Source organism: Artibeus jamaicensis, unplaced genomic scaffold (assembly GCF_021234435.1).
Source record: "Artibeus jamaicensis isolate MK-2021 breed Jamaican fruit bat unplaced genomic scaffold, CSHL_Jam_final scaffold_833, whole genome shotgun sequence".
Classification (NCBI taxonomy): domain Eukaryota; kingdom Metazoa; phylum Chordata; class Mammalia; order Chiroptera; family Phyllostomidae; genus Artibeus; species Artibeus jamaicensis.
In genome coordinates this window covers 7,257,106-7,284,786 of record NW_026522056.1, presented here as the reverse complement: position 1 = coordinate 7,284,786, position 27,681 = coordinate 7,257,106, and the positions used below count along the sequence as shown (strand labels likewise).

At 34.2% G+C, this 27,681-nt stretch overlaps 1 protein-coding gene across 1 annotated transcript in view; it reads right to left on the bottom strand.

Annotated features, from left to right (window-relative positions):
* ADAM2 (ADAM metallopeptidase domain 2) overlaps positions 1–12,985 on the bottom strand; it is a 96,805-nt gene extending 83,820 nt beyond the window's left edge. The window contains exons 1-3 of the mRNA XM_037166936.2: positions 12,888–12,985; positions 8,725–8,803; positions 161–237 (exon numbers count right to left, since the gene is read on the bottom strand). Of these exons, the coding sequence (XP_037022831.2) occupies positions 161–237; positions 8,725–8,803; positions 12,888–12,985 (254 nt within the window). The remainder of the gene's footprint in view (positions 1–160; positions 238–8,724; positions 8,804–12,887) is intronic.
* Positions 12,986–27,681: the final 14,696 nt, after the last annotated feature.

The following is a 27,681-nucleotide window of genomic DNA, read 5'->3' as shown; positions in this document are numbered from 1 at the left end:
GTGTAGGATATTACAAAAATTTCCATACCATGCTTTTCCAAAGATGGTTTTCCACAATAAGGCATGCCTCACATTAGAACTACTAAATATAATTTGTAAATTAAAAAATTATTTCTAAAATAATATTCTACTTTGTAGTTATAAAATTATCTATCACAACCTGAGTCCAGTACATGTGCTGAGGATCACCATGGAATCTGGATACCCTTCAATATACCCTTGGTAATAGCAAAAATTCTGAAAAATAAAAGATAAAATACATTTATCTCTATTAGAATAACTCATCTTAAAGGTACTATTCTCAAATATTTAAAACAAATGCTAATTGGTGCATATACTTCAAATACTCATTGCTTCCAAAACAAATTAATAGGATTATTAGATGAGCATTTGACTCAATTGTCCAATAAATTTCCCCCGAGGTTCACAAGGAATTAATACATTTTCATATTTTTTATAAATTGAACATGTAATTCTGGGTAATTAGGATCAAGGAAAAAAATCATCAAAAAGTAATTTTTTCATACTCTACTGGCTTACTTTTATAAAAACAAAACCAAACAAATTCAAAAAGAGAAACTTTTGTTTCTAAAACTATTTGAGTGTAACAGCATTGCAGCTTGCATTGGATTAACCCTCCTACCAACTGCAACAAATATAAACTCTGAAAAACAATTTTGAACTTCAAATGAAGGCTTGCAGAAAAAGGTGAGAGAAAGCAATCAACACGAGAAAGAAAAACATGGTATTTATGGAGTTTTGCATTAGTTTTCACCTGAGGGCACTCCCAAGGCAGGACCGCACAAGGTAGCTAATGCCCTAATGAAAACAAAAACACGAGATACCACCTCACACTGCTCAGAATGGCCATCATAAATAAAGCAACAAACAACAAGTGTTGGAGAGGGTGTGGAGAAAGGGGAACCCTAGTGCACTGTTGGTGGGATTGCAGACTGATACAACCACTATGGAAAACAGTATGGAATATTCTCAGAAAACTAAAAATGGATCTGCATTTTGACACAGCAATTCCGCTGCTAGGATTATATCCTAAAAACCCTGAAACACAAATCCAAAAGAACCTATGTGCCCCAATGTTTATAGCAGCACAATTTATAGTAGCCAAGTGTTTGGAAGCAATCTAGGTGTCCATCAGTAAATGAATGGATCAAAAAACTATGTTACATTTACACAATGGAGTACTATGCAGCAGAAAGAAAGAAGGAGCTACTACCCTTTGCAACAGCATGGATGGAACTGGAAAGCATTATGCTGAGTGAAATAAGCCAGGTGGTGAAAGACAAATACCATATGATCTCACCTTTAACAGGAACCTAATCAACAAAACAAATAAGCAAGCAGAATATAACCAAAGACACTGAAATAGAGTATAGGCTGACAGTAACCAGAGGGGAGAGGGGAGGGAATTTCAGGGGAAAAGGGGAAGGGTTTACAGGAACAAGTAAAAAGGACACATGGACAAAAACTGGGGGCGGGGGTGGAAATGGGAAGGAGGTGGGGAGGGCTGGGGGATGGGCTGGGATGGGAGTAAAAGACAGAAAACTGTACTTGAACAATGATTAAAATAAAAAAAATAAAGAAAGAACCAACATTTGTCCTGGCTGGACTGTTCAGTTTGTTGTATTATCATCCTGATACATCAAGACTGCAGATTCAATCTTGACACATACGAGAATCAACCAATGAATTCATTAAGTAAGTGGAACAACAAATACATGTTTCTCTGTCTCTCTGTCTCTCTCTCTCAAATCAATTCACAAAAACAAATAACAACAACAAAACAATCCTAGTTATTACATTTTTAGGTTCCTAGAAATTGAGGTAGAGTAGCCAGGAAAAGAAGGAGGAACAGAGCAAGGTCCAAGAATGTGGGCTATGAACCTCGATATAGTTCTTATTTTACATCTAAACTGAGAATATTTGAAAGAGAGTGCAAGTAGTGTAGCAGAAACTAAGACCAGAAAAGCTAGAAAAACTGAGAAGGCTTTGGCAGTTTCTGAACACAGAAAGATACAATTTTGAAAGTGGCTCTAGCAAAGTTAATTGTCTGGTGGAATAAGAATGATACATTCTAGAGTAATGAAATCTAGAGTTCATTACTCTAGAATGTATCATTGAATATGGCCAGTATGATTTTAAGATATTAGATATGTGAATGTGCCTCATAGTCCAGAGAAAAATTAAAAAGAAAAAAAGAACTGATTCTGAAATAAACCAAGACTTTGCCTTAGTTTAAAAAAAGGGTTTAAAGCAGGTATTAAAAATGTGATCTAAAACAAAAGGTAAACTTTGGCATAATAAGAAAGCAATTAGGGAATTCAGCAGAGAAATAAAGGTTATAAAATCCTAAACCCTGAATCCTAGAAAAAAATACTTTTAAAATGTAACACATTGAACAGGTTTTACTGTACACTGGAGAAGGCAAAAAAAGTAAAAGAATAAAATAACATATAGACTTATAGAAATCATCAAATTTAAAAAAAAACTAAGAGAAAAGAACCTTTAAAAACTGAACATAGTTGTCACAATATGTGGGATAATGTTATCTAACATGTTTAATTGTACTCTCAGAGGAATAAAAAGAGGAAAGAGATATCCTCTTTCATCATTTTTAATAATTTTGGTCATCATTTTTAATAATGACCAAAAGTTCCCCAAATATATTGAGATAGAACAATTTATAGGTTGAGACACTGAATATACAAATAGACAATGGCTAGATCATATATAAAAAGTGAATTCTGATACAAAACCCACTGCAACCTGCCCAGGAAATCAATCAACACCCTTACGGACAACAGTAAGCCCAGGAAGCCAGCTTGCTACAGCCAGACATCGTAGGAAGCCATATTTCTGTCTCTTGTAACAATACAGGAAGCTAAACAATAACATATGAAGTAAATAAAACAATTAAAAATTTTTTAGTTTACCTAAATTTTGTCTCTGCTTCCAACCTGAGACCAACCAGACAGAGCTGAGTACATACCCCTAAACAAACACACAGGATGTTTTGCTTCTTGTTAGCCTACCTATAGCTTTCTTAACCTCACAGGTAAACTCAAGAGTTTACCTTAAACTAAAAATTTTAGTTTGAGGTAAACAGTTATAAGCCTAGTAAATAATGCATATGTTAAAGCTTTTGTTTCAGAAACCATAGCTAAGGCACATCTTGGCTCCTGGGAGAAAGAGCCGACCTCCTGAAGCACTGCTATAAGATTATCACCTAGGGACAAGTGGAGGCACCTGGGCCATTGTGTTTCAGGGAGAGACAGAGGACTGCCTGCCCCTGGGAACAGCTGACTGCCCAGGATGAGAATGCTGCAGTTTTTTCACCCAATTCTCCCTGCATTTCGAAACCTTTCCCTGCACCTTGTTTATTCCCTGTTATAAAAACTTTGACCTGGAAAGAGAATGTACAATGTTTTTTTTAAGGTTTGAACCTGTTGTCTCCTCAGATCACCAGCCATCTGAATATGCCCATAAAGATTCAATCTCTGTCTCTGCTTATTGGGTTTGGCTGATGACAAGCCTTGTGAGCTCTGGTGTCTTTTCTGGTTTCAAGCCTACCCTCTTCCAGATGGGGCATACCTGAAGTTTTCTTTTATTTCTTACTCTATGAACCTTTCTCACCCTCTGCCTGTTTTACAGTATTAAAATCAATGATCTTAATAATTTTATTAAATTTAGTTTTTAATCCTAGCTCCAGAAATTATACCCTTCCCTCTTAGATAGATGATAGATAGATAGATAGATAGATGATAGATAGACTCCTCGGAGACCTAGCCTTTCCCCCAGATAGTAGGTAGCCCCCAAGGCAGCAGAAGATAGTAGCAGGGACCTAATGGGCACATGGTCCAGACCTCTGGCTGCCTAAAGATAACATCTAACTTGTAAGTTGGGTTTTTAGAAATATAAGTTCCCCATCTCCAAATTAGCTAATGTAATATTAAACTATTGTTTTTCTTTCTATACTGAAAACTCCTGCTTGTGGGTCAGTGCACACAGACAGGTGAACTCATGGGAAAACAGTGGCTTCCAGTAACGGCATCTGCCAAAACATAAGTGACGGTGGCTGGCTCCCTGGCAATGGCCAACTCTGAATAAATAGCTTTTGCTTCCTTTCATTTCCACAAGCTATAAGGAACTGGGCACATCATAATGAACTGATGGAAACCAAAAATAAAGAAAAAAATCTTGAAATAAGCCAAAAATAATGTAACACATAACTTTCACAGACATAATAATATAAACAATAATGTTTCTCTCTCTCTATATATAGATAGATATAGATATAGATACAGATATAGATATAAATATTTAGACATAGAAGCAGGATACAATGAAAGAATACAATGCTAAGGAAAAAGAGCTCTGGCACACAGAATTATGTATTAAGAAAAAATATTCTTTTTAAAATATATTTTATTGATTATGCCATTACAGTTGTTCTAGTCCCCCCTTCATTCCCTTCCACCCTGCACACCCCTCCCCCATCATTCCCTCATTTAGTTTATGATTACCTATCTCAAGTTCTTTAGATTCTATATTTCCCATACTATTCTTTTCCTCCCCCATATCTATTTTCTATCTATGGTCTATGCTCATTATTTTCTGTACCTTCTCCCCCCTTCTCCTTCTCCTTCTCCCACTCCCCTGTTGCTAACCTTCCATGTGATCTTCATTTCTATGGTTCACTTCTGATCTAGCTGTCCTCTTTGTTTGCTTTTGTTTTAGGTGTGGTTCTTAATAACTGTGAGTTTGCTGTCCTTTCACTGTTCATCTTTTTTATCTTCTTTTTCTTAGATAAGTCCCTTTAACTTTTTATATAAGGGCTTGGTGATGATGAACTCCTTAAACTTGATCTTATCTGAGAAGCACTTTACCTGTCCTTCCATTCTAAATGAAAACTTTGCTGGATAGAGCAATCTTGGTTGTAGGTCTTTGGATTTCATGACCCTTGGAATACTTCTTTCTAGCCCCTTCTTGCCTGTAAGGTGTCTTTTGAGAAATCAGCTGACAGTCTGATGGGAACTCCTTTGTAGGTGACTGTCCCCTTATCTCTTGCTGCTTCTAGGATTCTCTCATTGATTGTAATTTTGGATAATGTAATTATGATGTGCCTTGGGTGAACAGATCAAAACATGGCTCAAGAACTCAGAGCCCCAAAACTGATAAATCTAAGCAAACAAGAAATTGTCAACCTATCAGAGGCACAGTTCAAAACACTGGTGATCAGGATGCTCACAGAACTGGTTGATTTTAGCCACAAATTAGAGGAACATATGAAGGCTAAACTAATTGAAATGAAGGGAAATGCACGGGAAAGCAGTAGTGATAGAAAGGAAACTGGGACTCAAATCAGGGGAGCTGACCAGAATGGAGAAAAAATGACCAAACAGAAAAATATGAAGAAACAAGAATTCAAAAAAATGAGGAGAGGCTAAGAAACCTCCAGGACATCTTTAAACACTCCAACATCTGAATTATAGGGGTACCAGAAGGGGAAGAGAAGCAGCAAGTGGAAATCTTATTTGAACAAATGATAAAAGAGAACTTCCTCAATCTGGCAAAGGCAATAGACTTCCAGGAAATCCTGGAATCACAGAGAGTCCCAAAGAAGTTGGACCCAAGAAGAAAAAGTATTCTTTAATAAAGAATATATGGAGAATTGACTTCTGGTTTGACAGAATGAGGAGCTCCACAAATGTGCTCCCTAGCAAAATAAATGAAAATTTTGAGTAAACAACCATTCAAATTCTCTGGAAATGGTCAAAAAGACAATCTATCCTAAGGAAAAATGAATAAACAGCTAAAGACTCACAGGTCAGCAGATGGAAGGATGCTAGAGAAATTGACAGACTGTAGCTTTTATATGATTAACCCTTTTCCTGAATTCCAAACCCCTTACTTAAACTTTTTTCTTTTTTATAAAAAAGGTTGGCTTGAAATGGAGTGTGAGACAATCTTTTAGGGTACGTTATGCACCATTTTCTCAGTTTGCTGGGCATCTGAATAAAGCACTGATAAAAAGATTCAATCCCTGTCTCTACTTCTTGGTCCTAGTGGTGACAGATGGCACAAATGCCAACTTTTCTGGCTTCAGTATTATGTATTGTGCGTAATTGTATGTGCTGTACTTTTGTATAACTGGCAGTGCAGTAGGTCTGTTTACACTAGCATCACCACAGATATGTGAGTAATGTGTGCCCTACAACATCACAATGGCTATGGTATCACTAGGTGTTAGGATTTTTTCTCCACTATTATCTTATGGGACCACCATAGTACAGGTGGTCCATCGTTGACTGAAACGTTGTTATGTGGCACATGACGGCACTCATTACATTTGAGGCCAATATTCAACAACTCATTTCATTCAGGTTACTAATAAAGCATTCTTTGCCCTGTCATTTTAATTATACATTTATTTTTCATGGTTACCTCCTGAGAGACAGGAAGTAGAATTAGTTGTTAGGTATAGCAAAATTATATAAAATTCAGGCATGGGATATTGGGCTTGTGTATCTCTTTGTCTCTCTGATTCTAATTCTCTTCCCTCTTACACACACACACACACACACACACACACACATATTTGTGTATGTATGTTGTAACTAATAAGATGAGGGCCTTTTACTGGCCCTCTTTGCCAGAAGTAGCTTGTCTGACTTTTTTTTTATGAGCCTCTGTCCTCAGAACTAGAAAATTACTGAAGCACCCAGAAGGTGCAGAGGTCATGTCTTACAAGACCAGATGTGCTAGACTGCAAAGCCCAAACTCTTACCCAAAAGGAACATCAGCACAGAATGTAGCCTGAACAAAACCAACGGAAATGCCCCTACATTTTGTTGCTGGATGTATCTCTCCACACCAGACCCCTTTTCTCCCTGGGAAAGTCAATAAAACTTTGCTCTCTGCCTTTTCTTCTCTTTGTGAGTTCTTTCACAGCCTGTGTCACTGACCACCCTAACAATAACACAGTTTGACTATGTATTATTTATATAACTGTAGAGACTACTCCATAAACAACCCATATATTTGCCCAGTCTGTTCAAAAAATTTAAAGCAATTATTCACCATCTCTATTATTTATTCTGTTAAAAGCTTAGTCTCTATAAAAATGCTTTAATTTCAAAGTACTGGTAGGTTTCCAACATAGAAATCAATAATACAAACAGAAAAAACAATAGGAATTTGCAGGGTATGGCAAAGGTAAAAAGGAAAATGGTATTTCAGGCATGTGAAACTCACGTAATTATATGAATTGTTCTCTACTATTTTTCCAATAAATTACAGACATTAGAAAATGAAGCTACAAGTTCTCCCAATATATGAAAACTTAACATATGACAAGATCTGTCCAGAAAGTATTCAGCCATGTAATATGAAAAATAGAGACATTTATTGAAGAAGACACAAAATACAAGAAACATGGTACACAGGACAATGATGGCTCAGTCTCTTCATAGTAGGTACCTTGGAACCTCACACAGTTCTTCCAGTGTCTCTTCCACTGTTCAAAACACTCTGCAAAATCCTTTCTTGGAATCCCCATCAACTGCCCCATCATATTTTCTAAATCTAAACGACAGTCTAAAATCTCTTCTCTTTTAAAGGTGATTTTAGTTTTGGGAAGAGCCAGAAATTGCAGGGTGACAAATGTGTTTCATTGTTAGTGGTTTGAATCAAGTCATTAGTAACTGTAGGACAATGTTCCTTCTGCTCTGGTAGCAGAAGCCATGAAATGAATTTAGCTATGACACATTTAATGCCAAAATTCTATGTCAAAATCTCAGACACAGTAGTTTTTGGAATCTGCTGATCAGCTTCTAGTCCTCACACTGTCAGTCGCCAGTCTTTGTTGATCGCAGCCTGTGCACATTCAACATTCTCATGTGCTCTGCTTGTTGCAGGCCTTCCAGAACATGGATCACTTTTAACAGATTCTGGACCATCTTTGAAGCGTTTGTGTCACACTTTTATTTGTGCTGCACTCATTGCATCATCCCTGAAAGGCTTCTGAATCAACCCAATAGTTTCTGCAGAGGAATGTTCAAGCTTAAAATAAAATTTGTTGCAGATTCATTGCTCTACTCACTCAGTCGTTTGAATGTGACGCAACACTATACACATGCTCACTCAATGGCATCTACCACCCCCACTGAGTAGTACAGTGAAGTCCTCATTGTTCACACATGCACATTCCAGTCCACTCTCCTTGACTGCCAGGTTACATCAATGTTGTGCAAATAGTTCTTGTTATATTAACAATAGCTGGACTTTTCCCAGACAGACCTCGTATTCTTAAATATACATAAAATTCCATGTTGATTTACTTAGTCCCTAAAATACTTCAGAAAAAGTCTTTGGATTCTCCTCTTCTTCCCAGATTTAGCTTTCCTAACCTAAGTCATGCTTTTTCATTTGAAGTATGTCTCAACATAGTCAACCCTTTAGCCTCATAAGTATGTACATGTACATCACCATGAAATAATAGCTTAAAAACATCACAATCATTTTTTATTTGGAGAACTGTCTGTGTAATAAGGCTTACTCAAGGCACATCATCAAAAAGAAATGGTTAAATTTATGCCCCAAACAAAAGATAACTTCAACCCTTTGTATTCCAGCAACAAGTGGACCCTAAGTAAGGTGATCACAGAACTTAAATAATGAAGGTAAAACAGTTGATAAAAACCATACCTGAATCTCTTGTTCAAAAGGTTTCATATGTCCTGTGCCATTATAACCATAAACTCTAAAATTATGAGGTAAAAAAGCTCTGTAAAATAGATGAGAAGTATTTAATGGAAAATTTGTTTCCTAAGTTTATTTCAAAAAGATATTTAGTTATATTTATTATAAATAGGTACATAAGCAGAGGGAGAGGGTGAGGAAAAAACAGAGATTGAGTCTCTGTTTTTGTTCTTGTTTTACTCAAAGATCTGAGTTTCCAGTTCTCCCCTCACTCACTTTACTGTCATACCATCTTTCTGGTTTTTTTTAATATAACAGGCAATCTATTGCCTCAGGGCATTTGCGCAAGATGTTGCTTGCCCCTTCCTGGGATATTCTCTAGCATGGTTCATTGGCTCATTTACTTCAAGTCTTTCTTACATATCAGCTTCACAGTGAGGTTCATCTTGATAAGTTAATAAAAAATGTAACTTTCTCTATCAACAAGCATTGGATTTCCAAAAAATATTTTTCCTTTGTTCTACATATTTGCTCAAGCATTTTAACACTCTTCCTAATTTACAGTGTCCAGGAGAAGTAACACCTGCTGGAGTGTGGTTGGTAGGATAATGTTATGGATGCAATAAGTTACAGTTTTAATGTGAACATTTCATCTAAAATATCATATGGTGTGTTTACATGTGATATTATTATGTTATAGAATTACATGCTTATGATTTTGTGATAAAATATTTTTTAAAGATTTTATTTATTTATTTTAGAGAGATGGGGAATGGAGGGAGAAAGAGAGGGAGTAAAACATCAATGTGTGGTTGCCTCTAGCACACCCCATACTGGGGATATGGCCTGCAACCCAGGCATGTGCCCTGACTGGGAATCAAACTGATGATGCTTTGGTTCACAGGCCTGTGCTTAATCCACTGAGCTATACCAGCCATGGCCATAATAAAAGAATTTTTAATAACAAAAAAGCATTATTTTGCTAGTCCCTAAATTTATTTATTATATCATAATTAGAGTCATCTGCTAACAATAGAAACTAAGAGATTCACATCCACTTTGTTTACTAATGTATCTCAAGTACTTAGAAAATAGCAAATGGTCAATAAATACTGAACTAATAAAACAAGAATTCAATAGATTAGATGGACATCTTACATTAAAATACTGGTGTGGCTCAGTTCTTTGGATATTGTCCTACAAAGCGAAAGGTCGGGGGTATCCCTGATTAGGGCATGTACCTGGGTTGCTGATTGGGCTTTAGTTGAGGCCCATATGAGAGGGCCTCATTGCCCATGTGAGAGAGAGATCGATGTTTCTCTCTCACATTGAGGTTTCTTTCCCTCTCTTCCCCCCTCTCTAAATAAATAAATAAAATCCTTTAAATATGAGGAAAATATGCTTGTGAGACTTTATAAAAAGAAAGGTAGCTGTGAGTATTCCATTTTCATTTTCCCAAGCAAGTGTAACATAAAGATGGAGACTGACACAGCAGTCTGGATTTGTTGAAGCAACTGGTCCAAAAACCAAGCCACTGACAATCAGAACAAAACTTTTTGTCCTCTTGTCATAACAAAAAAGAAAATGACTGACAGTGAGGTGGGACTTCAGGGAACACATAAATTCTGAACTGAAAGCCCTATAAAGAAATTTTGCTGGTGATATGCAGGCACTGTTTTTTGGCAGAGAAAGGAAGAACCCAAATATTGATGCTTGTCCATGTTTGTCCCAAGAAGAAAGTCACTAATTATTTAGAGGCTTAGACACAGGCAGATATTTGGGGGTTCACGTAGGACTGAAATAAAAATACTGAACATTTGAAATGTATCAAGTACATAACTTCCTTTTCTGTAAAAACATTTGCCAAATTTTGGAAGTGACACAGATGTCCAAGATGCTAAAAAAAAATTAAAATCTTTGAAAATAAGAGCAAATATTTTTTTCAAATTGATAATACAGAATCAACATGCTCTATGTAATTCAAGCATAATAACAGAAAGAAAAGTCACACCTAAATATTTTTTAAAGACTGATGAAAATTAAAATAAATCAGTGTCAAAGAATAAAGAAAAAATGTTACCTTCAAAGAAATAGCAATAAGACAGAGAGCCACCATGTCAATAGAAATAAAACTGGAAGACAATGAAATAATAATTTAAAGGAACTAAAGTCATTTTTAAAAGTCATCCTAAAATTTATTCCAGCAAAAGCACTTCTAAGAATAAGGTTAAATAAAGATTTAACAATGAATACAAACAAACATAATTTAAAAAAAGAAGCAGAGCTGTGATAGAAATACAGAGAATTCCTGATACATGGATGTTAACTACAGATAAAAACAGCAATGCGAGAAGAAATGAAGAGCACCAGAATGGGTACATTTATGGTTAAATATAAAGGAATATTGACTTTAATAAAAATAATAGTAATCTCTCATTGGGTTTTAAATGTATGCAGGACTATGATACATAAAGAATAATGAAAAAGTAGATAAAGACAAGTGGAATTAAAGTTTAAATGCTCTAACAATATTGGGTAATTGGTAAAAGCAAAAGTATGTATTAGATTCAATAACTCAGGAATTAATATGTTGATCTACAGAAACCACAAAAAGAGGAGTAAAAGGATCTACACAAATTTTATAGAGAGATAATGGTGCAATATAAAATAATAGATTCATTAAACACAATGAAAGCAAAGAAATATAAAATTGAAAGTACAAAAGGAAAAATAATACAATTACTTGAAAAATATATGGAAATCAAAGGATGAAGAAAAGTAAGAATATCTTAGAACTGTAGAACAAGGCAAGGTATCAATACCTATTACAGAGTTGTATTAGTTACTTCTGTGTGGTATTTGTATTGATAAATAGGGCTTAAGAATAAACATACACTAAAAGAAGAGAAAAAAGAATATAGAAAGACACCTCTCAGAAACAGCCATTTGATTTATGACAAGTGAAGAAAAGGGTTTTTTTTTTTTAAAGCATGTGCTGGATCCATTAAATCCTAATATGAAAAAATAATCAAATCTTGACTCCTCTACTCACAAAATACACAAACATCAACTCTGAATGAGTCCTGGAGCTAAATATGAAAGTGAAAACAATAAAGAAAAACATTAGAAGAAAATAGTAGCTTAGATTCATGACTGTAAGTAAACAATATTTTAAAATATGAAATATATAATAACTACAAAGTAAAAATGTTAATTTAAATTATATTAAAAATAGAATTTAAAGCTTAATTTAAAATTCTAATAAATAAAAATAAAAATTAGGCTAAATAAAAATTAAAAGGGGAAAGTAGTAAATACATATTAACAAATCTAAACAAAGAAAGCCAATGTAATTATATACCCATTGTTGAGGTCCAAAACAGATGTTGAAAGTTAGGCTGACCAGGAACAGGGAAATTTTTACTTCCTAAAAGGGCTAACCGTCAACTACACAAAGAGCCTTTTGAATTTCCCTAATAAGCCAATGGCAATCAGCTGTTTAGAGTTAGCCAATAGTTAACAGCCACATCTGCTTCTGTTCAAAGCTTGCTTGCATACCCCTATATAAGGACATAGCTGTAAGCGCTGGGGCGCAGCTCTCATCTGCAGCTCTCCTGAGCATAGTGTCCTCGGACACTCAGAGAGCTTGCCCCTGCGCAGGTAAAACTTGGCCAATAAAGTAACATCTTGAAAATTCTGAAAGTCTCCGAACCTCTGTTTCTCATGACGGCGGATGCAACACCCATCAAATATATAAAATTTAAGATACTAATTATGAAGAATCACTACATAATGCTAAAATTTTTATTAAAAATGTTTATAATTTCAAAAATATATAGGATTGGCAAAAGTAGATTTATAGTTGTGAATACTAGCAATTTATTCTTGAAGTATATTTATTAATTATTGTATTATTTCCCATACAAACAATGTAAACCTACTTTTGCTCTACTTTGTATAATTCAAAATTTAAAGAATACAAGGAAACTAGTTAATTTGAAAATTATTGTAGAAGATCATAAATCATATAAATTACAAAGAAACAAAATAAATAGAAAAATCAGTGTGAATATGGAAAAATTTTATATGATTAAAAAGCATTGTAAGAACAATTGCAGAATATATACATTTTCTAGCACATACAGAACATTTATAAACAGTGAATATACATTATATCACAAAAAAGCCTCAAAACTCTTAAAGGATTAAAATCAGAGAATATTCTGAGATAAAAATTATTAGAGATAATAATTAGAAATTGCCACATGTATTGACACTAAGATAAAATGAAATAATTTATGGGCCAAAGAAGAAATGTTATAAAAAGTAGAAAATGGGAGGACTTCTGGTGAAGATGGGTGGCAGAAGTAAACACAGCTTGCCTCCTGGCACAACTACATCAAAATTACAACTAAATTATAGAACAGCCATCACTCAGAACCATCAGAAATTGAGTTGAATGGAATCCTGACAACTAAGATATTAAAGAAACATCATCCACCCAATCTGGTAGGAGGGACTGAGATGCAGAATGGGCAGCTCCCACATCCATGTATGGTGGATAACAACTTTGGAGGAATATCTTAGAAGTGAGGAGGCCCAGCCTTACAAGAGGCCCCTGAACCTGGGTTTCCAGATCCAAGAAGATAAGAGCCCAAAACTTCTGGCTGCAAAAACAAGCAGGGACTGAATTGATGAAAGAAACTTCTGGAGTCCCAAGCACTTCCTCTTAAAATCCCACACATGGATTAATCGGACTCATCCTCTCTGAGCTTCAACACTGGATTATCAGTTTGAAAGGCACCAGTGGCATACAATGAAGAACTGAAGAGTCTGGCATCAATGTGAGAGCTGAAGAATAGCTTTCTCCCAGAAAGAAAGGTGGGTAGAGGCAACTGTTGCTTTTCTGAACCAACCTACCACAGAGCAACAAAGCTGGCAGATGGATGCCACATACAGAATCTGTCTATCAAGGTAACACTGTTTGCCTCACCCTGGAGGTCCTCCAACTTAGGCAAGCAGTTAATACTTTTCCATATGAATGGCTGGTCTTGGCTCATGCTTAACAACTTCCTAAATCCTCTCAAACAAACAACAGCAGGTCTTAGTGAGTCCCCAGTCCCCACACCTCTTTCTAAGGGTCCCCAGACCCAGCACTATCAGTAACAAGCCTTGATTCATAGCTTGGCTTTATCTGGGAATCTCCAAGCCCAGCATAAGTAACAGCCATCTCAAATTGCTTTATAGCCCAGGAGGGGTGGCCCTGGGCAGAACACAGGAGGAGTCTGACCTTGGCTTGTACCATCCAGGAAATCCCAGGGTCTGTGCACCCAGTGAACAGCTACAGACCACATCGGAGCACCACCACCCAGAAACTGCACAACTGATCCTCCACGGAGGGTGGAAGTCGGTGGTCAGTCATCACAGCCAGTCCTTGTAGCTGACAGGCCTGGATAAATCCCTCTCATTGACTTGCCAACAGCAATCAAAGCTCAACTACAAAAGAAGGGTGTACTTAGTACACATGAAAAATGCACCTCAAGTACCCAGCTTGGATGGTAGGGAAGGCTGTGCCACTGGATCCTACAGAACACCTACTACATTAGGACACTCTACCAAGGCAGGGAGTCATAGCAGCTCTACCCAATACATAGAAACAAACACCGGGAGGCTGCCAAAATACAAAGACAAAGTAACATGGCCCAAATGAAAAAAACAGCTCAAAACTCCAGGAAAAGAACTAAACAAAGAGGAGATAAGCAATTTATCAGATGCAGGGTTTAAAACACTGTTATGGGTGTCCAACCTTTGGCTCTGGGGCCGCATATGGCTTGGGATGGCTATGAATGCAGCCCAACATAAGATCATAAATTTACTTAAAACATTATGATATTTTTGTGATTACATGTTGCAATATATTTAATACATGTCCTAAGACAACTCCTCTTCTTCCAGTGTGTCCCAGAGATGCCAGAAGGTCGGACCCACCAAGGGATTTAGTGAGGACCTCAACAGCATACAAAAGATCCAGTCAGAAATAAAGGATTCACTAATTAAAATAAAGAATAGTTTATGGGAACACAAATAGTACAGTGGGTGAGGTTGAGAATCAAATCAATGATTTGGAACATAAGGAGGCAAAAAAGAGAAGAAGAAGAAGAAGAAGAACAATAACAATAATAATAACAACAACAATAATAACCACCGCCACCACCAATAAGAACAACAAGAAGAAAATGGAATCCAAAAAAATGAAGATAGTGTAAGCAGCCTCTGGAACTTCAAGAGACCCAACATTTGCATCATAGTGGTAACAGAAAGAGAAGAGAAAGAGCAAAAACTTGGAAATCTATTTGAAAAAATGAAGGAAAACTTCCATAATTTGGTGAAGGAAATAGGCAAATCCAGGAAAGCACAGAAGCCCAAATAAAATGGATGCAAAGAGTCCCACTCCAAGAAACATAATAATGAAAATGCCAAAGTTTAAAGATAAAGAGAGAATCTTAAAAGCAGCAAGGGAAAACAGTTAGTTATTTACAGAGAAGTTCCCATAAGACTGTCAGTTGATTTCTCAAAATAAACTTTGCAGGCTGGAAGGGATTGGCAAGAAATAGTCAGTCATGAACAGCAGGGAACTACAGACAAGATTGCTCTATCCAGCAAAGATATCATTTAGAATCAAAGACCAGATAAAGAGCTTCCCGGACAAGAAAAAACTAAAGGAGTTCATTATTACCTAACCATTATTATATGAAATGTTAAAGAGAAGTATTTAAGAAAAAGATCAAAACAAAAGGAAGATGAACAATAAAATGGCAATAAATACATATTTATCAACAATTGAATCTAAAGAAACAAACTAAACAAACAAGAAGAACAGAGACAGAATCATGGATACAGACAGCATTTTGATGATTGCCAGACTTCGGGGGAGGGAATGGGTGAAGAGGTGAGGGGATTAAGGAGTATGAATAGGTAGTTACACAATAGACATGAGGATGTAAAGTCCAGTATAGGGAATAGGATAGCCAAAGAATTTATATACATGACCCATGGACATGGACAATAGTGTGGGGATTGCCTGAGGGAGTGGGGGTGCTGGGTGGAGGGCTGTAAAGGGGAAAAATTTGGACAACTGTAAAGATATAATCAATAAAATATAATTAAGAAATAAACCAGACTATACTCGCTAATGTTAAACTGGAGGAAACTCTACATATCCAAAGATGTGATGGGCAGCTAAATAGTATGTAGGGGATAAAATAGCTTTAAATTTAACTAGAAAATAAGTATGATTGATGAGTAATTAGAATTCAATTGAAATGGAAAACAAACATCAAAATAGCACCAAGAAATTTAACAAACTGAGAAATAATATAAAAACCATACATTATAGATGGTCAACAAAACAAACTAGTTCATGGAAAGGTTGTTAATTTCACAAAGTTATGGTGTGATTTGTCAAAGGAAAAATAAAACAGGGGTGAAAGTAACTATTATTAGAAATAGCAGTTTTTGAAAAACTAAGACAATACTATGAACCAAAATTTGAAGTGTTAAATTGAAACCAAGGAATACTTAAAAAATATAATATATAAAAATAGACTGAAAAGGAAAAACTACATGATCATAAACCTTTAGAGAAATTAAATCAACAGTAAAAAAGTTTCTAAACTAGAATTTCAGGTGAAGGTAGTTTCACAGGTGAGCATTACTAAAACTAAACATTTCAGAGACCAGAAAAATAATGGACTACTCTTCAAGTCTCAAATATTTACTATCTGGCCTCTTGTCAAAAAATGTACTAACTCTACCTTCAAAGATAATGATCAAATAAGTAGATCAAACAAAGACCTGTGCCACTGCTGACAGAGTTGTGATCAGGGGACACTGCAAACTAAGAAACTGGACCATAATTGTGCCTTCAGAATGATGCCCCCTGTCGTGCCTCAGTCCCTCTGGTCCCTAACATAGAACACATTTTTTTAAACAAGTGTCCCTAGTATGAGATTATATTGTGAGCCTTTCAAGAAAGAGCATAGAGCTAAAAATATTCTCTGTTAAGTCATGACCAGGAAGGAGAAAAATTGATACCTGCTGTCCGCAGACCATGGGTAAAAGGTAGCTACGCACCCAGTCCTGACCAAAGTAGAAACATCACACTCAGAAATGAGAACTCTCAACTACATCTTATGTAGATGGGAAATAAATTACCTAAACCCCCATCATTGCTGAAACCTCGAGAGTATGAGCAAATTGGACTTAGCAAAATTAACCCAGCAGAGATCAAGCAAAATCATCCATAAAACCACCCTCAAAGAGAAGTTTCCACAGCCCAAGTAATCTTAGGAAAGATCATGGAAGATAATGTTCCGTAGGAGTTTGTTGTTAAAACATGTAGAAAACCTGTTTTTAAAACGTAGAAAAATCCAGAGCTTGAAAATGGGGAGAAATCTGATGTAGATAAATAACAATATTAAGTAACACTGAAACTCTAATTTAGAATAGATTTCACATTCAAAAGAAAAAAACAGGAAAGAAGCCATAAAAAAGATTTTCAGAGCATAAATATGTATCTTTGCATAGGAGATACATGAAAAGTAGTGATAAAAATTCTTAAAAGTAAACTAGACATATTTTCATAAAGTATAAATTAAAATCTGAGAAAAATACCCACAATAAAGAACAAATAAAAAATAGTAAGAGCCACTTCTTTGTGGCACCTGACAGGTGGTCAGCTGCTTCAGGATGAACCCAAACATTTCTTTCCTGGTCACTGGTTGCCAGCCATTGAAGTGATAATGAACACAAACTTCATACCTTCTATGAGTTGGCCACAAAAGTTGCTGCTGGCACTCTGCGGGGAAGAAGGGAAGGGTTACAGGGTTCAAATCAATGGTGGAAACAACAAACAAATCTTCCCCATGAAGCAGGGTGTCCTGACCCATGGCCATGTCTCCCTTCTCCTGAGTAAGGGACATTCCTGTCATAGAGCGGAGAAAGAAAGCACAAGTTTGTTCAGGGGTTTCATTGTAGATACCAATCTCGGTGTTCTCAACTTGGTCATTGTAAAAACTAAGGGGAGCAAGATATTCTTGGGCTCACTGATACTACTATGACTCATCACCAAGGGTCCAAATGAGCTAGCAGAATCCACAAACTTTCAGTCTCTCCAAGGTGATGAGGTCCACCAATACATTGTGAGAAAACCCCTAAACAAAGAAGGTAAGAAACCTAGGACCAAAGGACCGAAGATCCAGCATCTTGTTACTCCATGCATTTTGCAATACGAATGTCAGCGTATTTCTGTATAGAAATGATATACTAAGAAAAATAAGATAGAGATTGCAAAATGTGCAAAACTTTTGGCCAGGAGAATGAAGAAGACCAACAAAAAAATGCCAGGAACAGATGACCAAGAGACATAGGTTGTCCTCTCTGAGAGCTTCTACTTGAGTCCAGTAAAAAAATGAAATAAGAAATAAAGACATAAGATCAGACATTTTAAAAAGAATAATGGGAAATGGAAAAGAGTATATTAGAAACACATGTGATAGAAAAAGTAAGTCAGGAATTGCTTACTTTTAAGAACAAAATGATCATTCACCCAAGTTTACATTAATAAGAGTCCCCAATCTGTATTCTACAGTATTCCAGAAAGACTTAATAGAATGGGAGAAAAGGAATATTAAATTTAAAAATTGACAGAAAGTTTCCAGAATTGAATTGAGGGTAATAATGCTCAAATTGAAAAATCATAGAATTTTAGAGATATAACAACAACAAAAAAGCATGACTAGCATATCACAAACTCTAGCATCTTATGAGATAATCAGAGTACTCATTAGAATGAGTATTCTCAATATGCTAATCTAGATCTATTCTTGAGTTTGGCAAGAACATCATTGAGCAATGTGATTAAATTGATCTCTGTTGTTGTAATTTCATGTTTACAGGTCCTAGGGGATTGCCAAATTGCTGTGACAAGGGAAAGATTGGTGCTAGTTCTGCACACAGCCCAAGCCTCATAGTCTGTTGAGAGCATAATGGTATCACCCTGTTTATGTGTCAACTGTTGGCTAAGCCTGGAACGAACTAGCTATCAAAATACCCTGAGTAGGGACTGCCAGAGCTTGAGGCAACCAGTAACCATGGTCACTGAAGGCTTCCTGACTCTACCAGCAAGGGCTACGTGGCCACACTTTATTGGCTCCTCCCTACCCCAGGGTTGCTCTTTCTACTCTCATCTGTTGCATATAAAAATGTGAAAACAGAAAAAGCTTTGTATTTACTATGATTATAGGTTTGGTAATTTCTAAAAACTTTTATTTAACAGTCTATTTGCAGTTAATTTATTGATATTTGGTATCAATGTTTTGAATTTTTCAAAGCCAAGCATTATTTGGTGACTGTTATTTAATTTCTAAAAAGCTGGTGCTTTTTGATTAAACATTGGGAATTGTGTTCTAATTCTATTGTGCTCAACATTGAGAATGTGGGTCTTCTTCAAAATTGTGTTCTAGTATGTGACTGCTTTCTGTTTAAATGTGCTTTGATTGCTTGTGTGCAAGTAAAGAAGAGCTTTAACTGTAGTGAGTGTAATATGTGATTCATGAATTATTGTACCATCATTACTTATATTTTATATTATATGCCTTTTTTCCTAATATAAAAAGGAGCTTAAAAATCAACGGCTATATTGCATTTTAATTCAGGTCTTCTTATATTTCTAAGCAATTATACTTTACATACTTACAAATGTTTGAAACATTCAGTACATATTGTGTCTGTGATACTGATAGTTATTCATAATGAAGATGCCTTAGGCCTGGCCATTGGCTTACTCTCATGCCCATCACTTGGCATTCCCAAATCACCATTGACTGTGTGGTTCTATCTGGCTCTTTCCCATATATTTTGTGTTAAAATGTAGCTATATAATCTGACCAATGTGACCCCAATAAATTCAATTAAAAAGAAAATACTAACATAATAAATTAAATAAAGTGCATTTTTTTCTTCAGGAAGAAGTACTTTTCAGTCAGTTTTCAGTATCTTCCTCCAAACTAGTATCATCCATCTTAAAATACAGAAAGCATTTCCCAAACTTTACCAGGTAGGAAAGGAGTGCAACTGTGATTTCCAGAAATCATGCAGATATATTTCTTATTTGTGTATTGATTTGGTAATCTCACTTGCAGACTTCTGCCTGTCATTATGTTTGGATGTCTATTCTTATTTTAGAAAGGACCATTACAATTTTGATATTTCTTTATTCCTTAGTATATTGTGCTTTGTTTTCCCCAAACTACTTATCAGCTGGCATGGAACTGACTTTGATTAATTACAATTATACTGAATCCTTAAGACATTCTGACATGGTATGCAAACTTTAAAAAAAATATTACTATTCTTTCCACCTGAAAATGCTTTATGTTCTTTTAAATAGAGTTGAATGTATGGAAACTTCAAAAGAGTCCTATTTATGTTTTGATAAAAATAGAAAATTACCCAAATTCATCCCCCATGAAACATGTGGAAAACCAAAACAGAAATCTGGTTTTACATGAAGGAGGAAGATGGGAGCTTACACTATGAATTTAATTAGTTAGTATATAGATTCAAGATTTATTTATGTAGACTTTTTAGTTTGTTAAAGGAGAAAATAAAAGATAGCAAAAAACTAGTAACTAGAAACGTTTACAAATGCAAAATAATGACATTGTAGATTATTATAAATGATAATTGTAAGTAGAACAAAGACAGATTATTAAATAATATAGATCACCTACTTTTGCATCAGGTTTATAGTGTATGTTTGCCCATCAATTACGATGTGGTAAGACACCTAGCAGATAGTATTTAAAAAGGCAAAAAAAAAGAGAAAAATATTAGAAAGGAATATTATCATTTTATACTGACAATAATTACATTGTAAAGCACACTAATACAATAAAAATAATTTATAATTTAACATTGATGTATTTCAATGGAATTTGATAGTCAAGTAATCACTTTCATAATATAAATTATAGAATAAAATTTGTGTAATTTCTTATCTGTTAACTCTTATATTTACCCAATAAAATAAAATCTCAAAAAGTGATTATTTTTATCAGATAACTATATCTAAATAAAGATTGACACCATTATGAAATTTATGCTTAACATGAAAGAGTATAACTAAATTACTCAATAAAAATTTATATAGTAAAGCAAGGAATTAGCATTACACAGTGTATAATAATTTGTAGATTTTATACGGTCTGTTTCAAGTATAGATGCAATACTTATTGATCTATTTTATTAATATGAGGATTAGGAAATGATGTCTAACAGATGGATGATTTAATCTTTATATGTCTATTTTTGGAGCCTTGACATCTTTCAGCACAGATCTTCCAGTGCAGGAGCATGGGGTGCATCCAACTTATTTAGGTCTTTAACTCTTCTCATCTTGTTTGAGGGTTTTCCACAAGAAGGTTTTGCTTATCTTTGTGAAATTTATTTAGATTCTAATTTGTATGCAATGCAAGCTGTAACTTTTTAAAGATTTCATTTTATATTTTTGCTTTGTAGAATAGAAATACAATTGATTTTTATATTTTTATTTTGTTTCCAGAGAATTTACTAAATATGGCATTATTTCTAATTATCTCTAGATTATTTTGGATTTTATTTGGTTTACAATAATTTTATCTATAAATAATGATGGTGTTGTTTCTTTCTTTACAATTATCATGGTTATTTTAAATTTTTGTTGTTTTCTCTCCTTATTGCATTGGACCAGAACAATGATAAATAGAAAATGTAATAGGGCGCACCCTGGTTTCTATCTTGATTTCAGGAGAAAGGTTTTCAATATCTCAACTTTATGCATGTTTTCTAAAAAGGCATTTGAACTTCTTTATAAGCCTCAATTGACTGTTATTTTAAATTATTTCATGTTTGGGGGCAAATAAATATTAAAGAAAACTACATAAAATTCCTTGTCACCAGCTTCTATATTAAAAAAATAAAAACATTACACGTACTTGAAAATAATTTTAAGTACACCTAGTTACTTCCCTTTCTTATGTAGTAGCTATGTGTTTTTTAAATCCTAGATTTCAAGTTTATTTTTCTATATATTTTTATATTTATACTAATTACAATGTTTATTTAAGTAATAGTTTTGTTTTGCATAAATATTAACTTTAAATAAATGTAATCCTTCTTCAAGTTATATATTTCATTGCTGGATCACCCCTGGTGCTTAAAACCCTGCCTCAGACATAGTGAGCACAATTCACACAAACATTTGCTTTCATCATCATCATTAAAACATGTAGTGTTATTTATTTTCATTGTGGTATAACTGAATACAGTGCAGTTTATATATCTATCTTCTTGATTGTGGTTAGTTCTATTTTTCACTATTTTAAGCAATGTTCCAATAATCTTGGACATATCGTGTTATGCATATTTGCTAGGTATATGTTAAACTAAGCCTATGAGTAGACTTATTTTTTAAAAAAGCTAAGTAGTTTTTCAATTTCACTTGAAATTTAAAATTTCTAAACTTGTACAGATGTAGACATTTAATTCATAGTGCATATTAGCCTTCTGTTCATATGTTCTAATCACATTTTGTTTTGTTAGATTTAATTTTTGCTGTTGCTGATGTAGAGTACTACCCTACTGTGTTTATTTGGCAATTCCCTGTAAATGTCCCAAATTGTAAATTTGATTTTTTTGTTACCCATTCTTATTGATTTGTATGAGTTATTGATACAGTCTGAATACTCTCTGTATTATAAGGATTTCAAATTTCTTCTGTGAGACTGGAACATTTTTCACTTTGTTAATGGTAGCTATGTATTTATATATTTAAATCTAGATATTCCTCAGTGTTTTACTTAAGAATTTGTTTTTTTTTCCCCTGGTTGAAGCCTTCCCATTATAAAGTCCTGTAAATAACCTTTTGTTTTGCCTTCTAAATTTTTAGTATTTTACTCTCAAATGCATGCATCTAAATTATCTTAAATGTTTTTGGTATTAATGTGGCATTAATATGCCATACAGCTTATTATTATTCTGTGGTGTCAATCAGCTATGCCTTCACCATTTATTACCCAGTCCATTCTTTATACAATGCATTTAATGCTACCATTGCATTGAAAAGTTTCTCATGTGTATGAATATTTTGGAGGCACCCTATTCTGTTCCACTAATTTCTCTGCCCTTAGATAATACTACATTACTTTCATTGCTAAAACTTTAAAATATACTTCCATGCAAGTCACCCCTTTACTCTTCAAAATAAACAACTTTTGACCTCTTAGCATTACATAAGAATTTTAAAATCAACCTGCAATTCTCCATGAAATTTCTTATTGGAACTGTAGTCAATCTAGATATAGTAGAAACTAAGTTTAGAATATACTGAGCATTCTCTACTGTCAACATGATCTATCTCTCCACTTTTACTAGTGGTTCAACGTTTTACTATAGCCTAAAAAGGTCTTTATCTTTTAAATAATATTATTGATAAGTAACTCATACTTTTAGCAAAAATGTGTTTATTTTATAGGTGTATATGTATATTTTTACAATGAGCATGCTTTATAAAAATGTCCTTTACCAATAAATATTATTTATTATGTGTGTAAGCACATATGCTTGTATGTGTTTTCTCTTTTTATAATTCTAAATTTCTCCTTATGTTAATATTTGAGTCTTTTGTTTTCTATATCATACTTCTAGAATATCAAATATAATATTGAGTAGAAAAGGTCATACTAGCCATCCTTCTTTAATTCAATTCTACATATAATCTACTATTAGTTATATTATTAGAAAGAGGCTTTTATATACAAGTTCAAATATTTTAAGTCTTGGTCATTTTCTGTTTATTCTTTCCCCATGAGTTTATATTTCTACAAATTGCTTATTTCCTCAAGGTTTTCAAGTTTGTTGACACATCTATTTATTCTTATTTATTTTTTAAAATTTCTTTCTATATACTACTATCTCTACTTTTCCAACCCTATTAGTTGTTTTTATACTTTTATCCGTGTTTTCTTAAAGACTAGCCATATAAAAATATGGTTACACAAGCTTATTGTTACTTATAATTTGCCTTGTATAATTTTTTAATTTTTATGTTAGACCTTTATTTTCTCATAATTTAAGTGTTTTCTCATATATTTTTAAATCCAATCTGAAATATGTGTATTTTCTGATAAATGTAATCAATTAATTTTTATTTAACAGGTTTTTTTGGTTCCCTACTAGATTGTGGCTTGTGCACTCCTTTTATTTTTTAATTTGTTATGATTACAATTACATATTCGATTTGTTTTGTTTTGAGTTATAGATAGTCACTACTTTTTCACCGGCTCCTGTTTTTATGGTATTCTTTGTCCTACTTTCAATTTCTGAAATAGATTATTTAAACTATTTTCTTCTCTTATTTGAAAGTTATTAATATAACCCTCATTTCTGAAGGATATTTCATTTGAGTAAATAATTCTGTAATGCAAATTTATTTAAAGTCAGACAAATGAAGCTTTTATTTCACTATTTCCTCATCCCCATCATCAATTTTGAGAGTCTATTAGTATATTTATTATTTTATTGTATATGTTCTTTTATGCCTGGCTGTCTTTAAGATATTTTATTGGCTTTGGTGTTCTGATTTCACTCTTTCAAGGTGTGACATGATTTTTATATATGCTGTTGTATGACACCTGATCTGAGGGTTCTTTTTAAATCACTTTTCACTTAATATATATTTAATGTAAACTCTTCAGGTGTTTTATTTCTCTTTTTCAGGAATTCCAATTATAATATACTTGAACCTCTAATACTACCTTAATTTTGCTCGTAAGTCATTTATATGTTGCCTGTACTTTGTCTCTTTAGTGATATGGTCTATTTTCATATTAGATTTTTTACTTTCATATTATATTTTATATACCTAGAAGCTCCATTGTTATTTTTATTTAAAAAAATCTCCTAGTCTTCTTGAGTTGAATATGCTCTTCTATGATCTTTGCTATTTATTAATTATAATAACTATAAACATACTGTTTCATATCATTTATAGAATATGTTGTATCGGTAAGCTTTATGGGTTCAAAAATATGTTAATCCCTTACTGTGTATTAAGCACAGCTCTAAACACTGGGGATAAAGTCATTCACAAAATTATTAAATCTTTCTAAGATTCAAATAGATATAAATCTTTAGATACATATCTTTCTAATTAATTTAATTAAAAAGACTGGAGAATTAGGGGGCGGAGGGAACAAGCAAAAAATGAACATGGAGAACCGTGTGATGATCGTGGCGGGGAGGTGAGTGGCTGGAAGTGGAAGAGAGTATAAAGGGGTGAATGGTAATGGAAAAATTGCAATGAAATAATAACACAAAAATAAAGAAAAAGACACTGAACCAAGATAAACTAAGATAGAATGAAAGGAACAGTTTTATGATTAATGTACTTGCAATAAAGATGAAAAATCAATACTTCATTAAATAAAATGATTGTCATACCACATAAGGAAGCCAGAAGCTTACTTAACAACAGTTTCCACCACATACAGCCTGGTGAATGAATGAAAATATCTAAATGGATCAAGTCAGTGATTATTCAAACAATAGGGAAACAAATTTAGAGATGGGACCTAGGACTTCAATAATAAGCATCACTGCACAATATGTCTATGAAACATTATTAATCTTGGTCCATTTTCAAAAGGGCTTTTTTACTCAAGAAAAAAATGGGTATAACTATACAATTCAGCAAGATTGCATATATGAAAAATGCCAAGTTTACTTCTTAGGAACAAAATAGTCACATGGTTTTTAAACTATAAAAAACTGTCCAATTACATTTGATTGAACTTCTTCTGTTGATAATGGCTGTATTTTCTCTGGAACTGTAATTTGCACACGTAGTATTTCAGAATCTGTAAGGTGCAAAATGTTTTGTTAGAGCCACACCCATCACCTCATATCTTCCTTCATTATTTCCTCATCTAAATTCATAACAGGTTATATGCCGCTGCTTATTTTTACTATCTTTTCAAATACCTTCAATCCACAGTCTTCCTGGAATTAAAAGACTTTGTAAAGAGAAACAGGTATATTGCTTTAGAAATGTTGACCAGCGTGTGGTTCGCAGTAATCCTGAAGCGATAAGACCAAACACTCTCAGTATATATAAACTCAGGTCCTTTTGACTTTCCACCTACAGTGTCCAGGGGTAAAAATGCAGTGCAGTCTATGAAACATCAGTCCTGAGGCATCCACTCAAACCATGCATGGTATCGCCCCTTTTTTATATGGTCCCAAGACTAGTGAGAAAGCCTCCTGGTATCCACTGTGGATATTGGTGGTGGAATGTTGGGACCTCCCACAATGTGGGAGTGTGCTGGGGTTTACAGACATGAATGCTCCCACAACAAAGCAGTTTACCAGGGATATCTAGTCTCTCAGAAGGAAACTCGGAGGAGAGGTCACATTCCCAACAGGACGAAGAGTGGTGGGATGGATAGTGCACTTCATACCAGTCGTCTGGAGCCCGATGAGCATGATGAGCAGAAATGGAAAGCACAGCATGGCTCGCCGTCCTGGACCCCAGCCGGAATAATGGCAGTTGACTTGGCTAAGAAGGCAGTTGGAAGCACGAGGAGACCCCGGCAGAGGCGGGCAGCTCTGGGAGCAAAGGTGGGTGGGGACAGTAGGCCTTGTGAGCTGTTGCTCTTGGGCTTGGGCTGCGTTGGCCGCTAAATCTATGCAGTTGGAGGCTTCAACTCGGTTTCAGGTTGCTTTGTGGCTAATAAAGAACAGAATCACTTCCAAATGGCAGGGTTAAAGAAACAGCTTGTGAGCAGGAAGACTCATACATACACCTTACGTGCACTTCTAATTTAAGTTACATACACATATTTTTTTTCTGTAAACCACAGGCACACAGACACAACTAATATTCAAGTAAATAAACAAGTGTAATTAGTACCTAGGTCCAGAACAAGAAATAAAATGTAGAGCCACCAACGCCCCAGACTACCTTCTGACAATCATTACTTTTTAAAGATTAGTTTTGTTTGTTTCTGAACTCTGTATGACTGGAACCAAACGAAATGTACTCTTTAAGGTTTGAGTTCTTTTATTATACTGATTATTCCAAACATGTTGTAAGTAGTAATAGTTTTCTTTTTCTCATTGGCAATATTACCCATTGAATGAATATAACACCATCTGTTTTTTCCATTTTATTGTTAAAATTTGTATTGGAAGCCAATAAAAACCTTATTTGGTTATTTTATTTCTTGTGCATGTCACTTGAACATGAATTTTCATTGGGTATATTATTAGAGTGAAGTTGACTAATGGAGTATGCTTTAGAAGATACTTCCATAGTTTTACAAGATGAAAGTTACACTTTACATTAATAACTAGAATTTTTATTTCATTTAAATCATTTTGGTGGACCTGCAGATGTCCTGCATTTTGGTTTTAATTTTCAGTTCATCTTTGATAATTATTAAGTTAACAATTAGCACAGTTTTATATGTTTATTGGTCATTTATATAGCTTTTTTGGTAAATGCCTATTTGAGACTTTGGTCCATTTTTCAATTGAGTGGCCTTGTTTCTTTCTTATTATATGTAAAATCTGTTATGTATTCTAGATATGACTCCTTTGTTGAATATAATAATAGCAAATCTCTTCTATACCAGGTACTATATTCTATGGATTTTTATAGAAATTTACTTTTTTTCTGAATTTGCTGGAATTTTTATGATATGTATCTACCATGGATATTGAATTTTATAATTGAGGTGATCATATAAGTCTCTCCATTTTCCATTAATGTTGTGAATTCAAATTGTTTTTTCAGTATTGAAGTAAGCTTGTATTCCTGGAATATATTCTATTTGATCATGATTTGTTATCTGTTTTATAGTTTGC